The sequence below is a fragment of the Sus scrofa genome, chromosome 14, assembly GCF_000003025.6.
Source record: "Sus scrofa isolate TJ Tabasco breed Duroc chromosome 14, Sscrofa11.1, whole genome shotgun sequence".
Lineage (NCBI taxonomy): Eukaryota > Metazoa > Chordata > Mammalia > Artiodactyla > Suidae > Sus > Sus scrofa.
In genome coordinates this window covers 103,139,682-103,160,276 of record NC_010456.5, presented here as the reverse complement: position 1 = coordinate 103,160,276, position 20,595 = coordinate 103,139,682, and the positions used below count along the sequence as shown (strand labels likewise).

At 34.1% G+C, this 20,595-nt stretch overlaps 1 protein-coding gene across 6 annotated transcripts in view; it reads right to left on the bottom strand.

Moving 5' to 3' along the window:
• Nucleotides 1-20,595, bottom strand: part of HECTD2 (HECT domain E3 ubiquitin protein ligase 2) — an 86,421-nt gene that overhangs the window by 21,835 nt on the left and 43,991 nt on the right. For 4 of the 6 annotated variants that reach the window (XR_001301127.2, XM_013983549.2, XM_021074441.1 and 1 more), the window contains exons 3-9: nucleotides 19,596-19,734; nucleotides 18,804-18,906; nucleotides 18,002-18,091; nucleotides 7,340-7,404; nucleotides 4,297-4,342; nucleotides 1,991-2,100; nucleotides 413-561 (exon numbers count right to left, since the gene is read on the bottom strand). Coding sequence is in view for 4 of the 6 variants with exons in the window: in XM_013983549.2 (XP_013839003.1) it covers nucleotides 413-561; nucleotides 1,991-2,100; nucleotides 4,297-4,342; nucleotides 7,340-7,404; nucleotides 18,002-18,091; nucleotides 18,804-18,906; nucleotides 19,596-19,734 (702 nt within the window). In the remaining 2 variants the exon portion in view is untranslated. Of the gene's footprint in view, nucleotides 1-330; nucleotides 562-1,990; nucleotides 2,101-4,296; nucleotides 4,343-7,339; nucleotides 7,405-18,001; nucleotides 18,092-18,803; nucleotides 18,907-19,595; nucleotides 19,735-20,595 lie in introns of those variants that run through there. The other 2 variants (XR_001301128.2, XM_013983550.2) reach the window with 2 other exon arrangements.

The window sequence follows — 20,595 nt, the reverse complement described above, 5'->3', positions numbered from 1 at the left end:
TTTTGTCAAAATGCAGCCAATAGTTTCTTGCTTTAAGAAAAAACGTGTGTGGCAATTACAACAGCATAGTAAAGGGAGCCAGCTAGTCCTCCCATTTCCCCATTAGTGTGTTCTAAGGGGTCCTCAGGAATTAATGGAAGTCTCTATAGTCATAGGAATTACTCCTTAGCATGCCATATGCAGTTGTTGGCCATAAAACAGAATACTGCCCAAGAAAATGCATAAAGGTTTTTCACGCTTATACATTAATTGTGAAATCCATTAGCAAAGTAGAAAATAAATTACTACCACTCTTCTCTTCAAAGGAATGGTTTAAGATGTAAGAAGCCCTCCATAGTATTTTGAGATCCTTTTGGAAATGTCCTTATATTTAACAAAAGAAAAGTAAAGACGACTGAATAATAAAACCTACTAAGTAAAGCCAACACTTTAGATGTTGATGGGATCCACCAGGAACACTTTGATATAGGTGGAAATTCTTCAGGCTTTGCAGGAAACAGGCGTAAAGAAATAAACTGCAGCAATCGCTCTACCAATTGTTTGAACCTCTTCTGGGATAATCTGGTAAAGATTTTGAAATAGTTCCAATCAAAATTCACATTTTCTATTTTGGCAATATATTTGTTAGACATCAAAGTTTGTCCTTTATGCACACAATTTTAGAACAGTCCCCCAAATTCTATTTCTTAAATTGCCAAAAATTTGCAAAAGAGGCAAAAATCTTACCTTGAATATTATTTCTTAATTAAATAAGAAATAAACACCCAAATTACTATAAACTTAGCATTAGACATTTCACGTCTAAGGCTTTCAATAGTCAGTCAATCCTCATTATTCACTGACACTGTCTTCTCAAATTCACCAATTTGCTACAATTGAATTCCAATCCCCAAATCAGTAATTCTGGCATTTCCATGGTCGGTCATTTCCTAGCTGTGCAAAGAGTGGCAAAAGTCAGCTGTCATGCTGAGGCTGAAGAAGGTGACACTCTGCCTCCTTGTTTTTGCTCTCTTACTGCAAACAAGTGTCCTTCACTCACTCTATTTAGGGTCAAGTCTTTCAAACGTGTGTGCTTTTGTTAATGATTTTACTGTTTTAAAACGGCCCCCAAATAGAATGCTAACCCTCCATGTACTGCTCCTAAGAAGAATGTGACGTTCCTTATGGAGAAGGTACTGGTGCCAGATAAATTCACTCAGACATGAGTTACGGTGCTGTTGGCTGCGAGTTCAATGTTAATAAAACATAATTCATATCAGATAAGGTATCTTTAAATAGAAACACAGATAAAGCAAGGTTATGCACTGACTGGCTGATAAAAACAGTGTGACCAAAGGCATATAAGAACCTAACCCTGTATTTCCTGTGGGAGCAATTGGTTCAGTATTCACCAGTTCAAGGTTTACAGTATCTTTACAGAACATAACTATTGTTAATAATGAGAACTGACTGTATTTCAAGTTAATCTGGGAAATCTTTTGCTTCCTTAAATTTTATTAGTCATGAAGAAAAACAATTGTTAATGTAAGCATAGTTCTGTGGAAAAAAGTATTGTACTTTCACAAATTGATATTGATGTCGAACACATTTTAGGGAAGGAAAAAGGCATCATATAAATGATGGTGAAACGTATTGATAGACAGGAAATAAAAAGTCAGCTTAAAATACTAATGTCTGAGCAAATCCAGTCACCATCTTTGAGATGTATGAAAAACCAGCGATAGGAATGTGCTGTGTAAGATGCAAAAGCAGTGGACAGAACTCTCAGTAACATCTGGCACAAGCAAAATGTTTAGTTACATACAAAACAGATTTTTAATATATCCTCTATGAGGTACTAAAGAATATGCTTATAATTGGCTTCTGAAGCACTGTGAATTAGGTATCGTTTCTACAGACCTAAAAACATTGACTCTGTTTTATTATAAAATTACTAATAAACTTAAAACTGTAAGATTATAAAAGTTCTTAATATCATAGAATAATTTACTTTTTAAACCAGTGAACTAGGAAATGATGGTCAGCTTCCACTAAGGTAGCTATCTGTCGTAGCAAGTGAGCATAGATGACATACGTAGATGTGTTATTAAACTGAGGATTCTGAAAAAGATAGTAAAGATAATTGTGTTAAAATTTTGTTAACATGTAAAAGGCAAGACACTAAGCATAATGAACTAAGTGGCAAATTTGGAAAAACTAAATTTGAGATTATGAAATACTAGGTGAAATCCTTTAAAACAGCTACCTATTTGTTCCATTATTTAATTAATGGAGACTTGAATTTCCACTGTACCACAAGGGAAAGAGCATGGGCTTTGCAATTTAGATCTGAGGGCTATTCTACCACTTACTAGCTATCTGCCGTGAGGAATGATTCCTAAACTTTGATTCTCAATTTCCTCATCTGTAAAATGGAAATGATAATACCTATCTTAGCGGTTGTTTTGAGTAATTAAAAAAAAAAAAAAACTGTATGTAAAATACCTAGCTCAGTGCCTGGTATAAATGGTGGCAATCACGATTATCCAATTAAAAAAAACCCTGGTTTTTCCTTGATTAAAGAAGCAGAGAATGCTAGAAAAATAAAATCTGGTTATGAAACTTTTGCCATTGGGCAATGAGATATTTGCATATTTCACAAAGAACAAGGGGAGGGCCATATAATAGCTTCTGGGAACTTTGAAATGTTAAAGGAGAGTGTGTAAATTAGGCAAAATCTCTAATTATATTTCAAAAATCTAAAACTATCACGATGAACATTTCAGAACTCCATGGGGAAAATCAGTGTTATTGAAAAATAAAGTGAAATTGTGAAAAATAAAAGAGCATCATGTGTTTTTCGACATTGGCTTACTGGCAGGATGGTTCAAAATCAGGGAGTGACCCCAGCTGATAACCTCATCAAGTGACAGATAGCTCATAAGAACAAGATGTTGTGAGCAGAGCTTAATGCTAAATACACTCACTTAAAAATTTGAGCTTCCTGTTGTCACTGTCTAGCTTTTACTATCTCTATGTATATTTCTTTTTTCTAGTTTTGTTTTTCTCCTCTTCCCTCTTTACTTCCTTCCTCTCATTACATCTCTTAACTACCTCTTGTCAATTTTTTTTTTCAGATGTGCTTTTGGCATGTGGAAGTTCCCAGGCCACAGATCAAACCCCCACCACAGCAACAACCCAACCACTGCAAGGACAACGCTGGATCTTTAACCTGCTGCACCTCAAAAGAACTCCCCTCTTGTCTATCTTCCACTTTTTTGTACTTTTTCTTTTTTTCCTCTCTCCTCCTCCTTCTATCCCTATCTTGCATATTTCCCTTTATTGGACATAATATTTTTCCAAACGTCGTAACTTATTTAATAGAATTTTTTGTTATCTTTAAATGAAATATTTATTATTCTTTACAATAAAGAATAATACAATTGTAAAGAATAATACAAATGTAAAGAATAATTGCAATTTACAAAAGAATAATACAAGTGTAGTATGAAAGCTATGGGAATAACATACTTCTTTCTCATCTCAAAAAAATAATAAAAATTAAAATTTCATTTGTTTGGACTTTATTTTTTTGTATCAATGAATCTCTATATCTCAAGAGAAAAAGTTCACCATCTTTCGCTTTAGCAAATGTAAACAACCATTTTGATTTTTCTATTAGAATTCTATCTTCTTTTTTTGTCTTTTTAGGACCATACCTGCAGCATATAGAGGTTCCCAGGCTAGGGACTGAATCAAAGCTACAGCAGCTGGCCTACAGCACAGCCACAGCCATGCCAGAGCCAAGCAGTGTCTGCACCCTATACCACAGCTCACAGCAATGCTGCATCCTTAACCCACTGAGTGAGGCCAAGGATCGAACCTGTCCCCTCATGGATACTAGTCAGATTTGTTTCTGTTGACCCACTACAGGAACTCCTAGAATTCTATCTTAAATATTTATGAAAATACATAGAAAACTCAGAAACCTACTAATTGGGAAGTAAAGTTTTGGAGACCCTTAAAAAACTAGTTACAAGAAAGGAGGTTTATTGGAGGAAGAAGAAGTGCTTCCATTTTGTTTATTCCAGAATCCCGCAGCAGGAAGGCAAGAACTAAACTCAACTATTAATCCTGGAGAAAATTTAGTCTCCCACTGTTTGTTATAGCTTTAATTCTCTAGTTACAAGTAATTATAATCTAAAAAGTATCAAAAATGTTGCTCAAAAAATACTTAATATTTGATATGATTTCACTTACACATGCATAAATTGAGACATGAATTACACAACCTCAACCAAATCCTTGCTTTCTTACCTGTAAAAGTATAAAATATGCTCTAAGATCATCTTTTGTTCGTGGACTGAAAAAGAAATAAGTGTAATTGATTACAGATGAATGCTTAATCTTATAGTACCTAATAAAAATGATCAATAAATGTTTCTATAAGAATTGATTTGATAAAAGCCAAAAACCAGACTTAATATGTATTATTATTATTTATAATGTATTCATAATATGCTGGGAATATAGGCTCTTCTGTGCTTATGCTAGGCTGGTTCTGAAGATACCTAAAAACTAAGTTGACCAGGCTATAATTTTATGGTGTAAATATCATGACTAACGCTGGAGAAAGTTAGAGTCTCGCAAATAATCAATGATTTTAGAATACTTATGTTTTTGTTTTAATAAAGGATAGCTGATACCTCACTTAAAATATTTATGCATCAGAGAAAGAAAATATCCTTATGTTTATAAGGTCTAGTCCTGAAGTGATAAAACAACAAATGTCAGCAAATCAAATTACACTTTAAATACATCTAGTAAGTTTCTAATTAAAAAAGAATCATATTTTGAATACCTTTGAAAAGTAATCTAAAGTTTTTTCCATGTAAATCTGGATTTTTCACATTATCAAGTTTGACCAAAAGTTTTTATTATTGTTTCTTTCTCACCCTCTCAAGATCTCACATTTACCCAGAAGTAACTTCCTGAATTAAAGGTGGTTCATCTATATGTAAACAGATGCAATTCATGACCCTTGACTGGACCCTGAGTTGAAAAACAAAACCCAGATATTAAAGAACACTTTAGAGAGAACTTGGGGAAATTTAAATGTGGACTGTATTTTAGAGAGTATTATTAGATGAGTGTTAAATTTGGTTGGTGTGAGATGATGCTATGGTTACACAGGAAAATGTTATTAAGAAATACATGCTGAAGTAATTAGGGGGTGAAGTCTTCTATTTACTAAAAAAAAAAAAAAAAGACCAAATTATTTATTTTTCTGTTACAGTTACAAAATATATCTGAAAACATATGCCACTGCTCAAAATGTACTAGAGGATTTTTACCAAATGTAAAGACATAACATCTGAAATACATATGTAACATATGTATTAAATTTTGAAATGGATATGTATATACATGTATATATAATTTTAAAATTAATAGTAATATTTCTCTGTGGAAGAACTATCTTGACTGAATAAAGATTTAAATTATTTAGGTTTAAATCAAACCTAAACTCTTTCTTACTATTCTACATAATAGATTATTTTTTTAGTGGGACTACTGTTTTGTTTTAGAAATTATATTTGAAATACTTTTAAAAGCTCAGAGCAATTCATAAATATTAAAATTCCTGGTGATAGGAGAGTTCTTTTATAGCTGTACCATGACAATTTCCATTTTCCTGTCCTATGTACTAGTATTTTAGTACAGTATATAATTCTGGGTATATATAAACTATGGTTAAGATTACAGGCTCTTTTGCCAGACTGCCTGAGTTCTAATTCTGTCTCTGGCATTTACTGTGTTTACCTGAGAAGTTTAACTTCTCTGTAAATTAGTTTCCTCAACTGTGAAATGAAAATAATCTTGTTATCTATTTCACAAGACTGTAGTGAAGATTCAATGAGAAATGTATATAAAACTGTCAGAAAGGTGACCAGCCCATAGGAAACGGTCAATAAAATTTAGATCTTGTCACTATAAATCCAAAATAAAACAATATTTTATATAAAACAAAATAAAACATGATCCTTTGATAGGAAAGTCCCATCAAATTCTCATTTTAATCTGTCTAGGGCAAGTGTGATCGGAGGGGACTGAGGTCCCAGCTAAGTGTTCTTTCTCTCTACAGTCCAAGTTTTTCTCTTTTATTTATTTATTTATTTATTTAATTTATTTATTTACATGGCCGAACCCGTGGCATATGCAAGTTCCCAGGCTACGGGTTGAATCAGAGCTGCGGCTGCGGCCTACGGTAACACCAGATCTGAGGGGCATCTGTGACCTACGCTGCAGCTTATGGCAACACCAGATCCTTAACCCACTGAGTGAGGCCAGGGATTGAACTTGTATCCTCAGGGAAATAATGTCAGGTTTTTAATCTACTGAGCCACAATGGGAACCCCATCTCTTAATTTTCATTGAGGCTTTATGTACTCAACCAGAAACATAAAATTCAAAGAAAATACAAATTATTATTAGAATGATAAACTAGGAAAATAATGTTAAAAATCACATGAAAAATATAGTATTATTTCAATTGTTTTAAAGAGATGATTATGAAAAAATTGCAAAATGTTAACATTTTTCCTTTTTTTATAATCCTCTGCCATAATAACCATGAATTTCTGTGAAAGTTAGAAATCAATAATAACATATTATTAAAATATACAGGCTACATTTAACATTATATTTAAGAATTCTAGTTTGGTATTATTTTCAAATTGGGTTTAATATAAACATCACAATTATAATTTAATAGAGTCCTTTGGCTTTAACAGGAGCTTTTAAATTGCTACTTTTAAGTAATATCAATTTAAATAATATGTACTTTTAAAAGTCTATTTTTTGTGTCCTGCATATTCAAAGTTTAAAACATTACCAATTATTTACCCATCATTCCTGTACATAACAATTCAATATTTAGTTGCAAGAAAAAAAAATATTTCAGTAGCTAAACTTACATTTTCTTTTACTGGAAACAAGAAAAAATTTCTTCTGGTTACCAGGAAGCCCAAGGCTATATTTATTGCCCATATTCTTTCATAGTTTACTGATGTTAACTACCCATCCTATTTTTGTTAAGCACATATGTCTGTACACAACAAATTTTATGTAAGATTTTAAAGAATTCAAAGATCTTCAGAAACTCATCTGTAGACTCTCCTAAGAAGTCATAAATGTCAAGTTAAAAAGCTTTGTTATAAGTGATTTATAACTGCTTTCTGATCTATGTTTTTATTGTAGCAACTAAAATCTTTTCTGAGTAAAATACATATATATTAAACATGATGAGACGGATTAACTAACAACCTATACTGATTAGCCAACTATTAGTTACAATTACCCTTTCCATTCTCGTAACAAGCTGTTAATGATCCCCTTTAATACTGTCTTCTGAATGTCTTGAGGCTGTAGGCAAAAGAAAATCATGAAATAATTAAGATTAGCTACTTAGGTAACTTTTGCATGTTAATTATATTTACAGATCTGTGTCAATAGCTAAAATCAGAGTTGGTGGCCAAGGACTGCCAATTACAATAGTCTCCCTGTCACATCAAGAGCTCTAGGGAGCATCAATGACATGAGATTACCATGAGAATCCTCCCTGGGATTTGCACCATACAACCTACGCAAATGCACATGGCGGTCCTTTGATGACCACCATCGGTTTTATATAATGGTGAAAAACAGAGACAGAAAAACAATTTCACTTTCTTTGGATTTATAGCATAAAGTCATGAACCCAAGTCCAAGAATGGCATGTTTAACAATATAAAATGATTGCATACATTTGGACATATTTAGTCATAACAAGTTATAATTAGCAGTTAAGCCCACAACTCCTTATTAAGTATAATCAAATTATGTATAATAAAAAATAAAGATTTTTGTTATAGGATCTGAAAAAGGTACTAAATAACATGCCTTTAAAGTTTAACATTTCAAATACTAAAAAATCTTATTTATTACTAAACATGTCACATAAGGATCAATTAAAAAAAACACTTCTAGATTGTGCTTTAGCCTATGAGAAATAATGATTAAAACCTTCATTAACTAGAGGCTTTAAATATTCATTAAAATTTCTGTCGTACTGTTAATGAACATCAAGAAAACAAGCATATATCATGGATTTATTTAAAAAAAACCACAATTATCACTTCTAAGCACTTAGCCTAGCACCTTTCTTTATACTCATCTTTAATATATCATTACTTTCTCCTCCTCCACCTGCAACGATGGGCAAACAGCACCCTGAACAGTGGAAGTCTCCAGGAGAAAATCCAACAGATGTGTGATTGGACACACTGAGCTTATGACACAAATCTTCAAAGGACCCTCATCACCACTGTCAGTCCCTCAACATTTCCTGGTTCATTTACTTCCCTATTCTATATGACAACAAACTCAAACTTTCTTACCATTCCTCAAAGCTCCAACACCTCCTTCCCATCATCTCTCTCAGCTATGACTCTGCCACTCACTCAGAGAGAAAACACATGCACCCAAATGAGCACAGATTCACTGTCCCACTATCAATTCCACCAATATACCTGCCCTGCACTTGACCAAGCACAACCCCCTCACTTGGGCTCTATAACCCACCCCCTTTCACCCCGTTAAGGACATGGTTATTCAGTTTTCTCCTAGTCCTCCTGCAGCATCCATTTCTTCCAGTCTACTAGGTCATTCCCATCAGCAGAACACTACATCCTAATATCATCTGCATGAATTTGTCTCTACACTTTCACTCTTCTTCACCCTCATATATGCCCTAAGAGGCTGACTACTAAGACCTACAGCAACCAGATTCCTTTGTCTTTTGTCTTCTGCTTGGATTCAGCCCAAAGGGAACACTGACAGAGGAGGAAAGAGAGGAAAGCAGGATATTTATTCTCTCAACTCTCTTCCTACAAGGTCACCATGGGCTGGCTATGTCCCTCAACAGAAAGTCACCTCTCCTGCAAGGCAGCCCTCTCCAGCCCAGCTCCGGTTTCACTACACTGCGCTACCCCCTTATTCTGCTAACACATTTGTAAATAGTCCTCTTAGGGTTACCAATCTGAGTGTGTCATCTGTTTCCTGCCAGGACCCTGGCTAATATATTGCTCATATTAAAAACCTTTCATTTGGACCCATGTACTCTTTCAGCTAACCCCTCATTTCTCTGCTTTCATTCACACCAAACTCTTCAAGAGTTGTCTGTATTCACTATACCTACTGCCTCTCCTCTCATGGTCTCTTCAACCCATTTTCAAGTAGGCTACGCTTCCACAACTCCAGGGAAATGGCACTTATTAAAGTCAGTCATCAATTATTTACCTTATCAAAGACAATGGTTTTCTGTCTAAATCTTAGTAAATCTCTTAGAAGCATTTGACAAGGTTAATTATTCCCTCCTTGAAGTGCTCCCCGCCCCATGCCTCAGCCCTAATCATCTAAGCAAACCATCCACTTAGTTTCCTTCTTCTTTCAAGCCCCACATCCAATCTACCGAATTATGTTCAATTGTTTTATAGCATCTCAGAGTCTGAACATTTCTCACAATTTCTGCTGCTAAAATCCTAGTCCAATCATTGATCTTTGCTTAGGTTTCTGCAATGCCTCCCCAACTCCTTTCTCTTGCCCACTACAGACCATTCTCCATGTAGTATCCAGAGAGATCTTTCTAAACTGTAAATCATGTCATGGCATCCCTTTGTTCTCAGCTTAAAAGCTTTCAATAACTTCCTGTTACAATAAAATTCAAACTCACATGGCCATATAGAGTCTGATCCCTGGGCAGCTCTCTAACCTAGGCCCTTCTTTCTCCCCAAATCACCAAGCTTTAGTCACAAGAGCCTTATTTCTGAATTTGCCTACTGTGTTTCTTTCCCAGGGCCTTTGTATTAGCTGTAAATTATGTTAATGTTCTTCTCTCACAGGTCTCCTGATAGTTTTACTCCTTTTCATCCTTAAGATCTCAAATGTCACTTTACAGAGGCCTTCCATGAGCTTTGTAGATAAAGCAACCCCTGGTCACTCCTTAACATATTACCCTGTCTTCTTAGAGCAGTTATGAGTACTGAAATTTTCTCCCTTCCTATTTGTTTTTATATTTACTATCTACCCACCTCTGTCATTAGAAATTAGAATGAATGTAGACTCTTTTGAGATTTATATTATACGCATTTTGTTTAACATTATATCCTTAAGAGTTCCCATTTTGGCTCAGTGGGTTAAGAACCTGACATAGTCTCCATAAGGATGTGGGTTCCATCCCTGGCCTCACTCACTGGATTAAGGATCCAGTGTTGCCACATGGGCTGTGGCAGAGGTCACAGATGCAGCTCAGATTTGGTGTTGCTGTGGCTGTGGTGTAGGCTGGCAGCTGCAGCTCCAATTCAGTCCCTAGACTGGGAACTTCCATATGCTGCAGATGCAACAGCAAAAAGAAAAAAACAAAAACAAAAACCATTATATCTTTAATACCAGGACGCTTGATACATATGTGCTGAGTGCTCGACTCTTGTAATTACTTGAAATCTATCCTTCCAAGGTGCAATTAAAAATCAGCCTTTTCTGGTACAATCTTCCCAACTCTAATGACTTCTTCTTTATCTGATCAGCTGTAACAGTATTTATTTTTCTAAGGTCTAACTGTCTTTCTGAAATGAGCAACAGCTACTTAAACTTTCTTTTGGTTAGTATGTGTTATAGTATATCTTCCTCCCTATCTTTATTCCCAGCTTTTCATATTCATATTTTAGATGTCTTTTGTAATTAGCAAAAAAAAAAGGTGAATTTTTAAAAATCCAAAGTGACAGTCCCTGTCTTTTAATCAGTGAGCTTAAATTAACACATTTACATTTGCTATGATCACTGATATTTCTGAATTGTTTCTACAATTTTACCTTTTGTTTTCTATCTTAACACACTTTTTACACTTGTTTTTCATGCCTTTTAAAAAACTGATCACATTTCATTTCTCTACTTTTTAGCTTGTTTTCTTTCCTCACTCCCTCATTTTCCTATTAGGAGCATTGCCAAATTTTATTATTTTAGAGGTTATTTTAAAACACTATCATCCATAGTTAACAAGTCTAAAGTTATTATCCTCATCTCTTTTCAGACCATCTTCAAATATATTTAACTCCAAAATCTTCCCCTGTTTACACATTATTATTCTCCAGTCTTTTGACTTTGTAAAATTACACTTGAGATACTAATTTTATGCAGTGTTTATTTAGATTCCCATATAAATATTTACCTATTTCTTCTCCATCATTCTTTCTTACATCTCAGATCTTACTTCTGAAATCATTTTCCTTCTCTCTGAAGTATATCTTTTAGAAGTTTCTTTAAGAATATGTCTGTTGGTGGTAAAGTCAGTTTTTATTTACTATAGGCATTTTCTTTACATTAGTCTCATTCTCAATACTTTCTCTGGCTATGTCAATGTTTTTACTATTTTCTTTCAGCGTTCTGAAAATATTACTCCATGTTTTTTGGCTCTCACTATTGCTGTGAAGATGTCTGCTGACAGTCAATTTCAGTTTTGACTTTGTGGATGACCTGTCTTTAGTTATTTATAAGATCATCTCTTTATTATACATTTTGCAGTTTCACTATAACGGGTCTAGGTTTACATTTCTTTTATCTTGCTTAGTATATAGTGCTTCCTATGTTATTTGAAGATTCATGTCTTAGCAACCTCAACCATTAAATGTATCTCTATTCTTTCTATTCTCTACATCTGAGACTCCAAATAAAATGTATCCTAGATGTTCTCATTCTACCTCTGTATCCTTACTTTTTGTATACTTATCTCTTTTCCCCTGTGTCTACTCTAAGGAATTTCTATCTCTTTTCCCCTGTGTCTACTCTAAGGAATTTCTTCTCCACCTTTATCTTCTAGTTTGCTAATTCTTTTCTCAGCTGTCTCTTATCTGCTGTTTAATCCATTTACTTACTGATTTTTCTACTTCTAAAAATTCTATTTGATGTCAAATCTCATTATTTTAGATAGTCTCATTGTTGATAATCTAAAGAGCTGAATTCCTAGGGGATCTGTTTTTTTCCCCCCTCATCTTTTTAGGGCTGCACTTGTAGCATATGGAAGTTCCCAGGCGAGGGGTCAAATTAGAGCTGTAGCCTATGCCACAGCCACAACACCAGATCCAAGCCACATCCATGATATATGCCACAGCCTATGGCAACACTGAATCCTTACCTCACTGAGTGAGGTCAGGGATCAAATCTGCATCCTCATGGATACTGAGTTCTTATCCTGCTGAGTCACAACAGGAGCTCCCTTAGGGGTTCTATGGTATTTTTTCTGACTTTCATTCATAGTTAATTTTTATGATCAGTGATTACTGATCATATTTAGTTTATTATATTCTTTGGAAGTCCTAGGGCTTGAAAGTAAGGATTTTAATTCTTCTAGGAGGAGGACAAGATGATAAAAACACTGGGGAATGGACACTCTTCAACCATGGGACTTTAGCATCCTTTCATCTCTGGTTTACCCTGGGTCACTTATTTAACAACTTCAACTTACTCATGAGACAAAGCGTAGGCTCCAAGTTTCAGTGTGACACCAGTACAGAGATTGCTTACTGCTCCTCTCCCCAGTTTAAATTGATTTTTTAAAAACTTTGAATAAATTTAAAGTTACAGCAATGTTGCCAGTAGAGTACAAAGAACTCTTGTGTACCCTTTACTCAGATTTGCCAATTACTCATGTTTTATACATCTATATTATCATTCATTCTAACTATATAAATTATTATTGTCTAAGTCACTGAGAATAAGTTCCAGACAATTTTTCCAAACACTTATGCCTAAATACTTCAATGTGTGGCTCTTAAGAACAGGTATCTTTACTTATATAACCATAGTACAATGAACCAAATCAGGAAATTTAACACTGATACAATACTATTATATAACCTCCAGACTTTATGCAAATGGAGACAACTGTCTCAATAAAATTGATAGAATTTTTCCCTGACCAGGATCTAATCCAGAAGGGTGCATAGCATTCAGCTTTCATATCTCTAGTCTTTAGTATCTAAAACTGCCCTTCATCCTTTTTAAAAAAATCTTTGCTGAAACTGACATTTTTGAAGAGTTGAGGCCATTTGTTTCGCAAAATACCCTTAATTTAGGTTAGATTTTTCTGTATTTTCTCATGATTAAATTCAAGCTATGCATTTTACTTATACATGATACATCCTTCTCAGTGTATTACATTAAGAAGCACTTGATGTCAGTTTGGTGATTCAGGTAACTGGTTAAGACAATGACTTAATTATTACTATGGCGGTTACAAATAGTAACTTTTATATTTATCATTCCTTCTACACTAATTACTTCACATTCTACTATTAAATTGTCCTTTTCTTTCTCTTAAATGTATCTGTATGTTTATCTATCATCTACTTATTTATTTACTGTCAGTAGACTCACAGATTCTTATTATATTCAGTGGGTTATAATACATTATTGTCATTTTTATTTTAATGTCACTTTGTCTAAGATTTGGTAATTGGGTCTTCAACCTGGCTCTTAGGTCATGCCTCCACTATTTATTTATTTTTTTAGTGCAGTCTTAAGACTTATAGAAAAATTGTGAAGCACAAAGTTTCAAATATGTCATTCCCTCATCCTCACACACAATTTCCCTTATTATTAAAAAATTGCATCAGTGTCATATGTTTGTCACAACTGAACCAATATTGTATAACATTATTATTACCTGAGTCCACAGTTTACAGTAGGGTTCACTCTGTTATACACTGTATGGGTTTTAGTAAATGTATAATGACATGTATTCACCATTAGGATATCATACAGAATAATTCCATTGCCCTAAAAATCCCATGCTCCACCTTTTCATCCTCCCCTTGCTCCTTAGTCCCACATCTTTTTACTGCCTCTACAGCTCTGCCTTTTCCAGAATACAATATGATATAAATCATAACTTCTTTCACTTAGCAATATGCACTGAAGGTTCCTCCATGTCTTTTCATGGCCTGACAGCTCATTTCTTCTTACTGCTGAGTCATATTTCATTGTATGGACATACAGTTTGTTTATCCATTCATCTATTGAAGGACATCTGTGTTGCTTTCAATTTTTGGCAATTATGAATAAGGCTGCAACAAACATTCATGTTTAAGCTTCTGGGTGAATATAAGTTTTCAGATCATTTGGGTAGGATACCTAGGATACCTATACAACTGTTGGATAATATTGTAAGTCTACATTTGGTTTTATAAGAAAGTAAAAATATAACTGAATCAAATTTGTGGAACACAGCAAAAGCAGTGCTTAGAGGGAAATGTATAGCATACATTAATATGTTAGAAAAAAGAGACCTAAAATCAATAGTTTAAGCCTTCACCTGAGGAAATGAAATCAGCAAATCAAAGAGAAGGAAACACATGAGGAAAATTAGAGCAGAAATCAATAAAAGTGATTAATAAAGAAAAAACAATGAAACCAAATGCTGTTTTTTGGAAAAGATCAATAAGACTGATAAACTTCTAGCCAGGCTAACCAAGAAAGGAAGAGAGAAGACACTAATTACTAATCGTACAGGAGAAAATTGACAGAACACTATAAACCAGCTATAATGGGAAAAATAAAAATCATTATTTAAAAAAAGAAATGAAAGAGGGATCTTTACTACTGATTCCATAGATATTAAAAGAATAATAAAGGACTATCTATTATAAACAACCCTATGCCCACAAATATGATAACCTAGATAAAATGGACCAATTCTTTTTTTTTTTTTTGTCTTTTTGCCTTTTCTGGGGCCGCTCCCACAACATACATATGGAGGTTCCCAGGCTAGAGGTCGAATCGGAGCTGTAGCTGCCGGCCTACACGAGAACCACAGCAACGCGGGATCCGAGCCGCATCTGCAACCTACACCACAGCTCACAGCAACGCCGGATCCCCAACCCACTGAGCAAGGCCAGGGATCAAACCCGCAACCTCATGGTTCCTAGTCAGATTTGTTAACCACTGAGCCACAATGGGAACTCCAAAATGGACCAATTCTTTGAAAGATACAATCTCACAAAACTTGCACAAGGAGAAACAGATAAACTATTAATAGGTCTATATCTATTAAAGAAAATGAATCAATAATTAATAACCTTCCAAAACAGAAAGTACCAAGACCAGATGATTTTACCGGTGAATTCTGAAAATTGAAGCAAGGATATCAATTCCTTATAGTTTCTTCCAAAAAACAGAAGCAGAGAGAATATTTCCTAACCCATTCTATAAGGCTGTCATCATCTTAAAACCAAAGATATTAAAACAAAACAAAACTGCAGATTAGCTTCCCTCCTGAACATAGATATAAAAATCCTCAACAAAATATTAGCAAAATGAAATCCAACTATGTATAAAAAGAATTATGCACTATGACCAAGTGGGATTTATTCCAGAAATGCAAGTCTAGTTCAACATTTGAAAATCAGTTAATGTAATTTATCACATTAACAGGCTAAAAAAGAAAAATCGGACTTCCCATTGTGGCTCAGTGGGTTAAGAACCCAATTAGTATCCCTAAGGATGCAGGTTCGATCCCTGGCCTCGCTCAGTGGGTTAAGGATCCAGCGTTGCCACAGGATGCAACGTGGGTCACGGATACATTGCTGTGGCTATGGTGTAGGCTGGCAGCTGAGGCTCTGATTTGACCCCTAGCCTGGGAACTTCCATTTGCCACAGGTGTGGCCCTAAAAAGACCAAAAAGAAAAAAGAAAAAAAAGAAAAATCATATCATAACAACAGATGATGAAGCATTTGAGAAAATCCAATACCCTTCATGATATTAAAAACTAAATGAAGCAAACAAACAAAAACTCTCAGCAAACTAGGAATAAAGGGCAGTTTCCTCAACTTGATAAAAAGACATCTACTAAAAAAACTACACATCATTCTTAATGGTGAAAAACTAGATATTCCAGATTCCTCTTGTATTTTCCCTACCTCAGTCCTGGAAATAGCCATTTCTCTAGGGAGTTCTGATTCCTTTTAATGAAAAATATTATTTAGAAATCATGTATAGCTACTGGGGAACTATTACTTTTAGGCCCTTTCGGTGGACAGGGTTAGGAAATAAATAAAAACATGCCCCTACAGATATATCATACATCTGTTAAAATCTCTAGGCTTATTACGATGCCTCAAGACCAAAGTTATTTTAAGCCTTCTCCCATCACATAGTTGTATTTCTCTTCTCCAAAAGTGAGAAACATGATTTCTAACATCATCAATATTTAAGTCAGTAATGCATAGAAGACAGTTTAAAAATTGTTAACCCATATCACTGGGGAAAAAAAACTATAAAAAGTTAAAGAGTTATAGTTTTTTTCAAAATTTTCAATTGAAGATAAAGTACTATGTATAGCAGTTATGTTGCTTAGTTTTTTTTTTCCCCAGTATGGTTATCATATTCATTTGAAATGTAATTTATTCTCTGTGTGTGTGTTTGCATTCCATTTTAAAGAGTTTTCTTCATGTTGTGGATTTAATTTTTTTAGTTTTATATAGAACATTAACATCATTCCAAGTCAAGAGAAATTAGAGACGTGTACCTAAGAGTGGAACTTTGGAGTCATGGTATATGCATATGCTTAGTGCCAGTGAATAATACCAAGCAATTTTCTTAAGTGGTTTTCCATTTCTCTGATGATAAATGTTAGTAAGTACCCTTTCATGAATTTAATAATGAAGTACTAGAATTAGGAATAATAAAAGACATTTGCTATTACTTCTTCTATTTGAAACTATACAAGAGGTTCTAGCAAGTGTAATAAGGCAAATATGTATCTCTAATCATCCATCCATCCATACAAGATATAAAGACTGAAAAGAGACAAAACACTCATTTTTCACAAATGACATGGGTATATGGAAAATCCAAATAAATATACTGATATATAAATATAATGAGTGAATTTAGCAAGGTAACTAAATAAAGATAAACATATAAAAATATTTCCATTTACTAGGAACAATATAGAAAATAAAATTATGACAGCGTTAAAAAAATCAAGTTCCTAGGAATTCCTGTCACGGCACAGAAAAAATGAATCCGACTAGAAACAATGAGGTTGTGGGTTCGATCCCTGGCCTCACTCAGTGGGTTAAGGATCCAGCGTTACCATAGTAGGTCACAGATGCATTGCTGTGGCTGTGGTGTAGGCCAGCAACTGTAGCTCCAATTCGACCCCTAGCCTGGTAACCTCCACAGGCCGCAAGTGCGGCCCTAAAAAGCAAAAGCAAAAAAAAAAAAAAAAAAAAAAAAATCAAGTTCCTAGAGATAAATATAATAAGAAATGTGTTAAGACCTTTACCCAGAACACTACAAAACATTACCAAGGGAAACTAAAGAAGATTTAAGTAATTCATCTTAAAGGGAAATACGATGCTTATGTATTGAAAAGTTGTAGAAGGGTGGTGTTCTTCACAAGGTGATCATAGCAGTGAGGTCCTCAGACCATGGTCCCCAGATATGGAGGATCAACATAGCCTAGAACTTGCAGAAACACAAATTCTTGGGCTCTGTACTAGACTTACTAAATCTGAAACTGTATATTAAGAAGGCTTTTCTGTGATTCTGATAGATGCTAAAATTTGAGCATCAGTGATCTACAGATTCAGCACAATTCCAAAACAACCAAATCTCTTAGCTCCTTTCAGTGAGTCGGTGAAGCACGATTTTTATTTTAGCAAGCCTTTCTAAACAGGGACTGACTATAGAAGTATTTTCTGCTGAATTCTATATAGGAAATAATGTAGAATAAATTATAAAAAATATAAGAATAAAATACTCTAACTTCCTGAGAATTCCAACTAAATTTACCATAAAATTATATTAAAGTTTCTCAGGTAAATATGTTACAAGATGAGTTTTACAATAATTGTGTAGCTGCTTTTCGAATACAGACAAGTCAAAGAATTGTACTATCTGCATGTGTTCATAAATAATACTTACAGTATTAAGTAAGGCATCATATACAGCATTCACAAATTTAGCATTAATCCCAGAGTCTTCAAGAGTATTAAATGAGGCAGAGGCATCTTTCTGCAAATCCAATTAAAGAATTAACTATATATAACACAACAACTAGTCTAAGAAATATCTGAACCATAAATACTCCTTCGTAATTTCTAATATTTTTCAATATGATGATTAAAAAAGAACTGTCTTGGTAAAATTGCTAAAAATAAAAATATAAAGATTAATAATTTTCTTTTTTAAAACTGAAAGAATGGGGTCAAACATTAGTATAAATAAAAAGAAAACATATTAAAAAAAAAAGAGTTCCCGTCATGGCTCAGCAGAAATGAATCTGACTAGGAATCATAAGGTTGTGGCTTCGATCCCTGGCCTCGCTCAGTGGGTTAAGGATCTGGTGTTGCCATGAGCTGTGGTGTAGATCACAGATGTGGCTCGGATCTGCTGTGGCATAGGCTGGCAGCTGTAGTTCCGATTAGACCCCTAGTCTGGGAACCTCCACATGCCATCAATACAGCCCTAAAAGGCAAAAAAAAAAACCCAAAAAAAACAAAAACAAAACAAAAAAAAACAAACCCAAAAAATAAAACAAAAAAACCCAAGATTATCACATAAGTAACATTTGTGATATATATATAATTTCAGAACTAATACATATTTATGTTTGCTTAAACAGTTGCTTAGGCCAATATTGGGTAGAAAAAGAGGTCAATTTACAGTATCTTTTTTTTGGAAAATTTAAAACTAAAAGTGAAAAATGTGCTTTAGGTATGATTACCTTAAATGCAGCATTTAGTTCTGGGAAAGAATCAAATGTCGTGAGATAAAAATCATGTACTGTTTTCCAGTCTCCTGATGACTTAGATTTTTCTACATCTTCCCTAAAATAGAAACATTTATTAGCCATAATAGATAAAAATATCATTCAGATAAAATAGCATTAATTTTTTACAAACAAATGTCACCAAACATGGAACTTGAAATAATGAAGCTGGATAAAGAAATATGCTCCAGTTAATGTAAATGTAGTTTATGAATTTGTAATTCTTAATTGGATTAAGATGTTAATCCACTTCCAACTTTCCAATTTATCTGCTTTTTAAAAAGTTCATTTCGACATGCTCCTTACAATCATCATTGTTTCTTTCCTTCAATTTATAGCCGAATTTCTTAAAAAATTTTGTTTACATTCTGTCCCTACTTTCTTATTCTTAGTCCTTCAAGTATCCATTTGGATTTTTTATTAATAACAAAGTTTTTATGGTTTATGTGTCATATAGTAGATGAAATCTTATTTTTTAAAAAGGAAACATTCCACTATTTTATTACCACCTTGATCTCCTCTTGCTTGTTTTGAGTCATTTTCTCTTATTTAGTGTTTCTTTTGCTATATTATCTACCCCTTACTTGTTATATATGTTTGTTTTCACCTTCAACTTGAGACACCTAGTGTTTGGAGTCTTCACTCTTAGCTAATACCTTATAATGAATCACAAGTTCAATTAATTTCTCACATAAAAAATTATGCGAAGTACTGACATGCAGATGAGAACAGTGAATTGACACTTACTGAAAGTCTTTCATAGTTTTAGGCTGAACTGGAGGGACAGGTTCTGGAAGAACTGGCGCCTTCATTTCAGATGACAATGCATCTACAGAGACGCGCTGCTTCTGTCTAACATCAAGGCAAATAGGTGGCAGATCTCTCACTGTGAAGGATAAAAAAGCATTCAAGGTAATTAATCATAAATTTTTCCAAGTTATAAAATGCCAAGCTAGATCAGTATGAACAGAAAACAAATGGATTATTTTGTATTGGATTCACCTTTACAGAAAAACCTACCATAGTGAAGGGCACTTACTGGCTCTATTGCCACCCTACCCAACTTCACCCACAAGAGATAAATCAGGCTGTATCTGACATGAGAAGCCATCTATAAATGCAACATATAGTGCCTTTCTTCCCCACCCTCTTCTCCAATAAGTTGTCTTGCAGGAATTATTTCAGTGAGACTAGATTTTTTAGTGCTAATTTATTAGCTTTTTTTTTTTTTACCTTTTTAAAAAAATTTAATTGTTTTTATTTTTTCCACTATAGTTGGTTTACTGTGTTCTGTCAGTTTTCTACTGCACAGCAAAGTGACCCAGTCACACACACACATATGTACACAATCTTTTTTTGACATTATCCTCCATCCTTTTCCATCCCAAGGGACTAGATATTGTTCCCTGTGCTATACAGCTTTCTAAATACAGGGGACCCTTGAACAATATGAGAGTTTGGGCACCAACCTTCAGTGCACTGGAAAATCTGCGTGTAACCTCACAGTTGGCTCTCCACATTTCAGAGTTCAGCATTTGCAGATTCAACCAAACACGGATTCTTTACTGGAATTTTAGCATTTTATTATCATGTGCATGAACATGTTATGTACTTTTCCTTTTTTTTCCTCAAATGTCCACCAGTTCATTGTTTGCCTTTTTGTTGCGTTTCATAACCTTACAATTGTAAAATAAAATAAATACAGAAAAATCTCACAAATGTTGGCCTAATGAATTACTATCAGGCA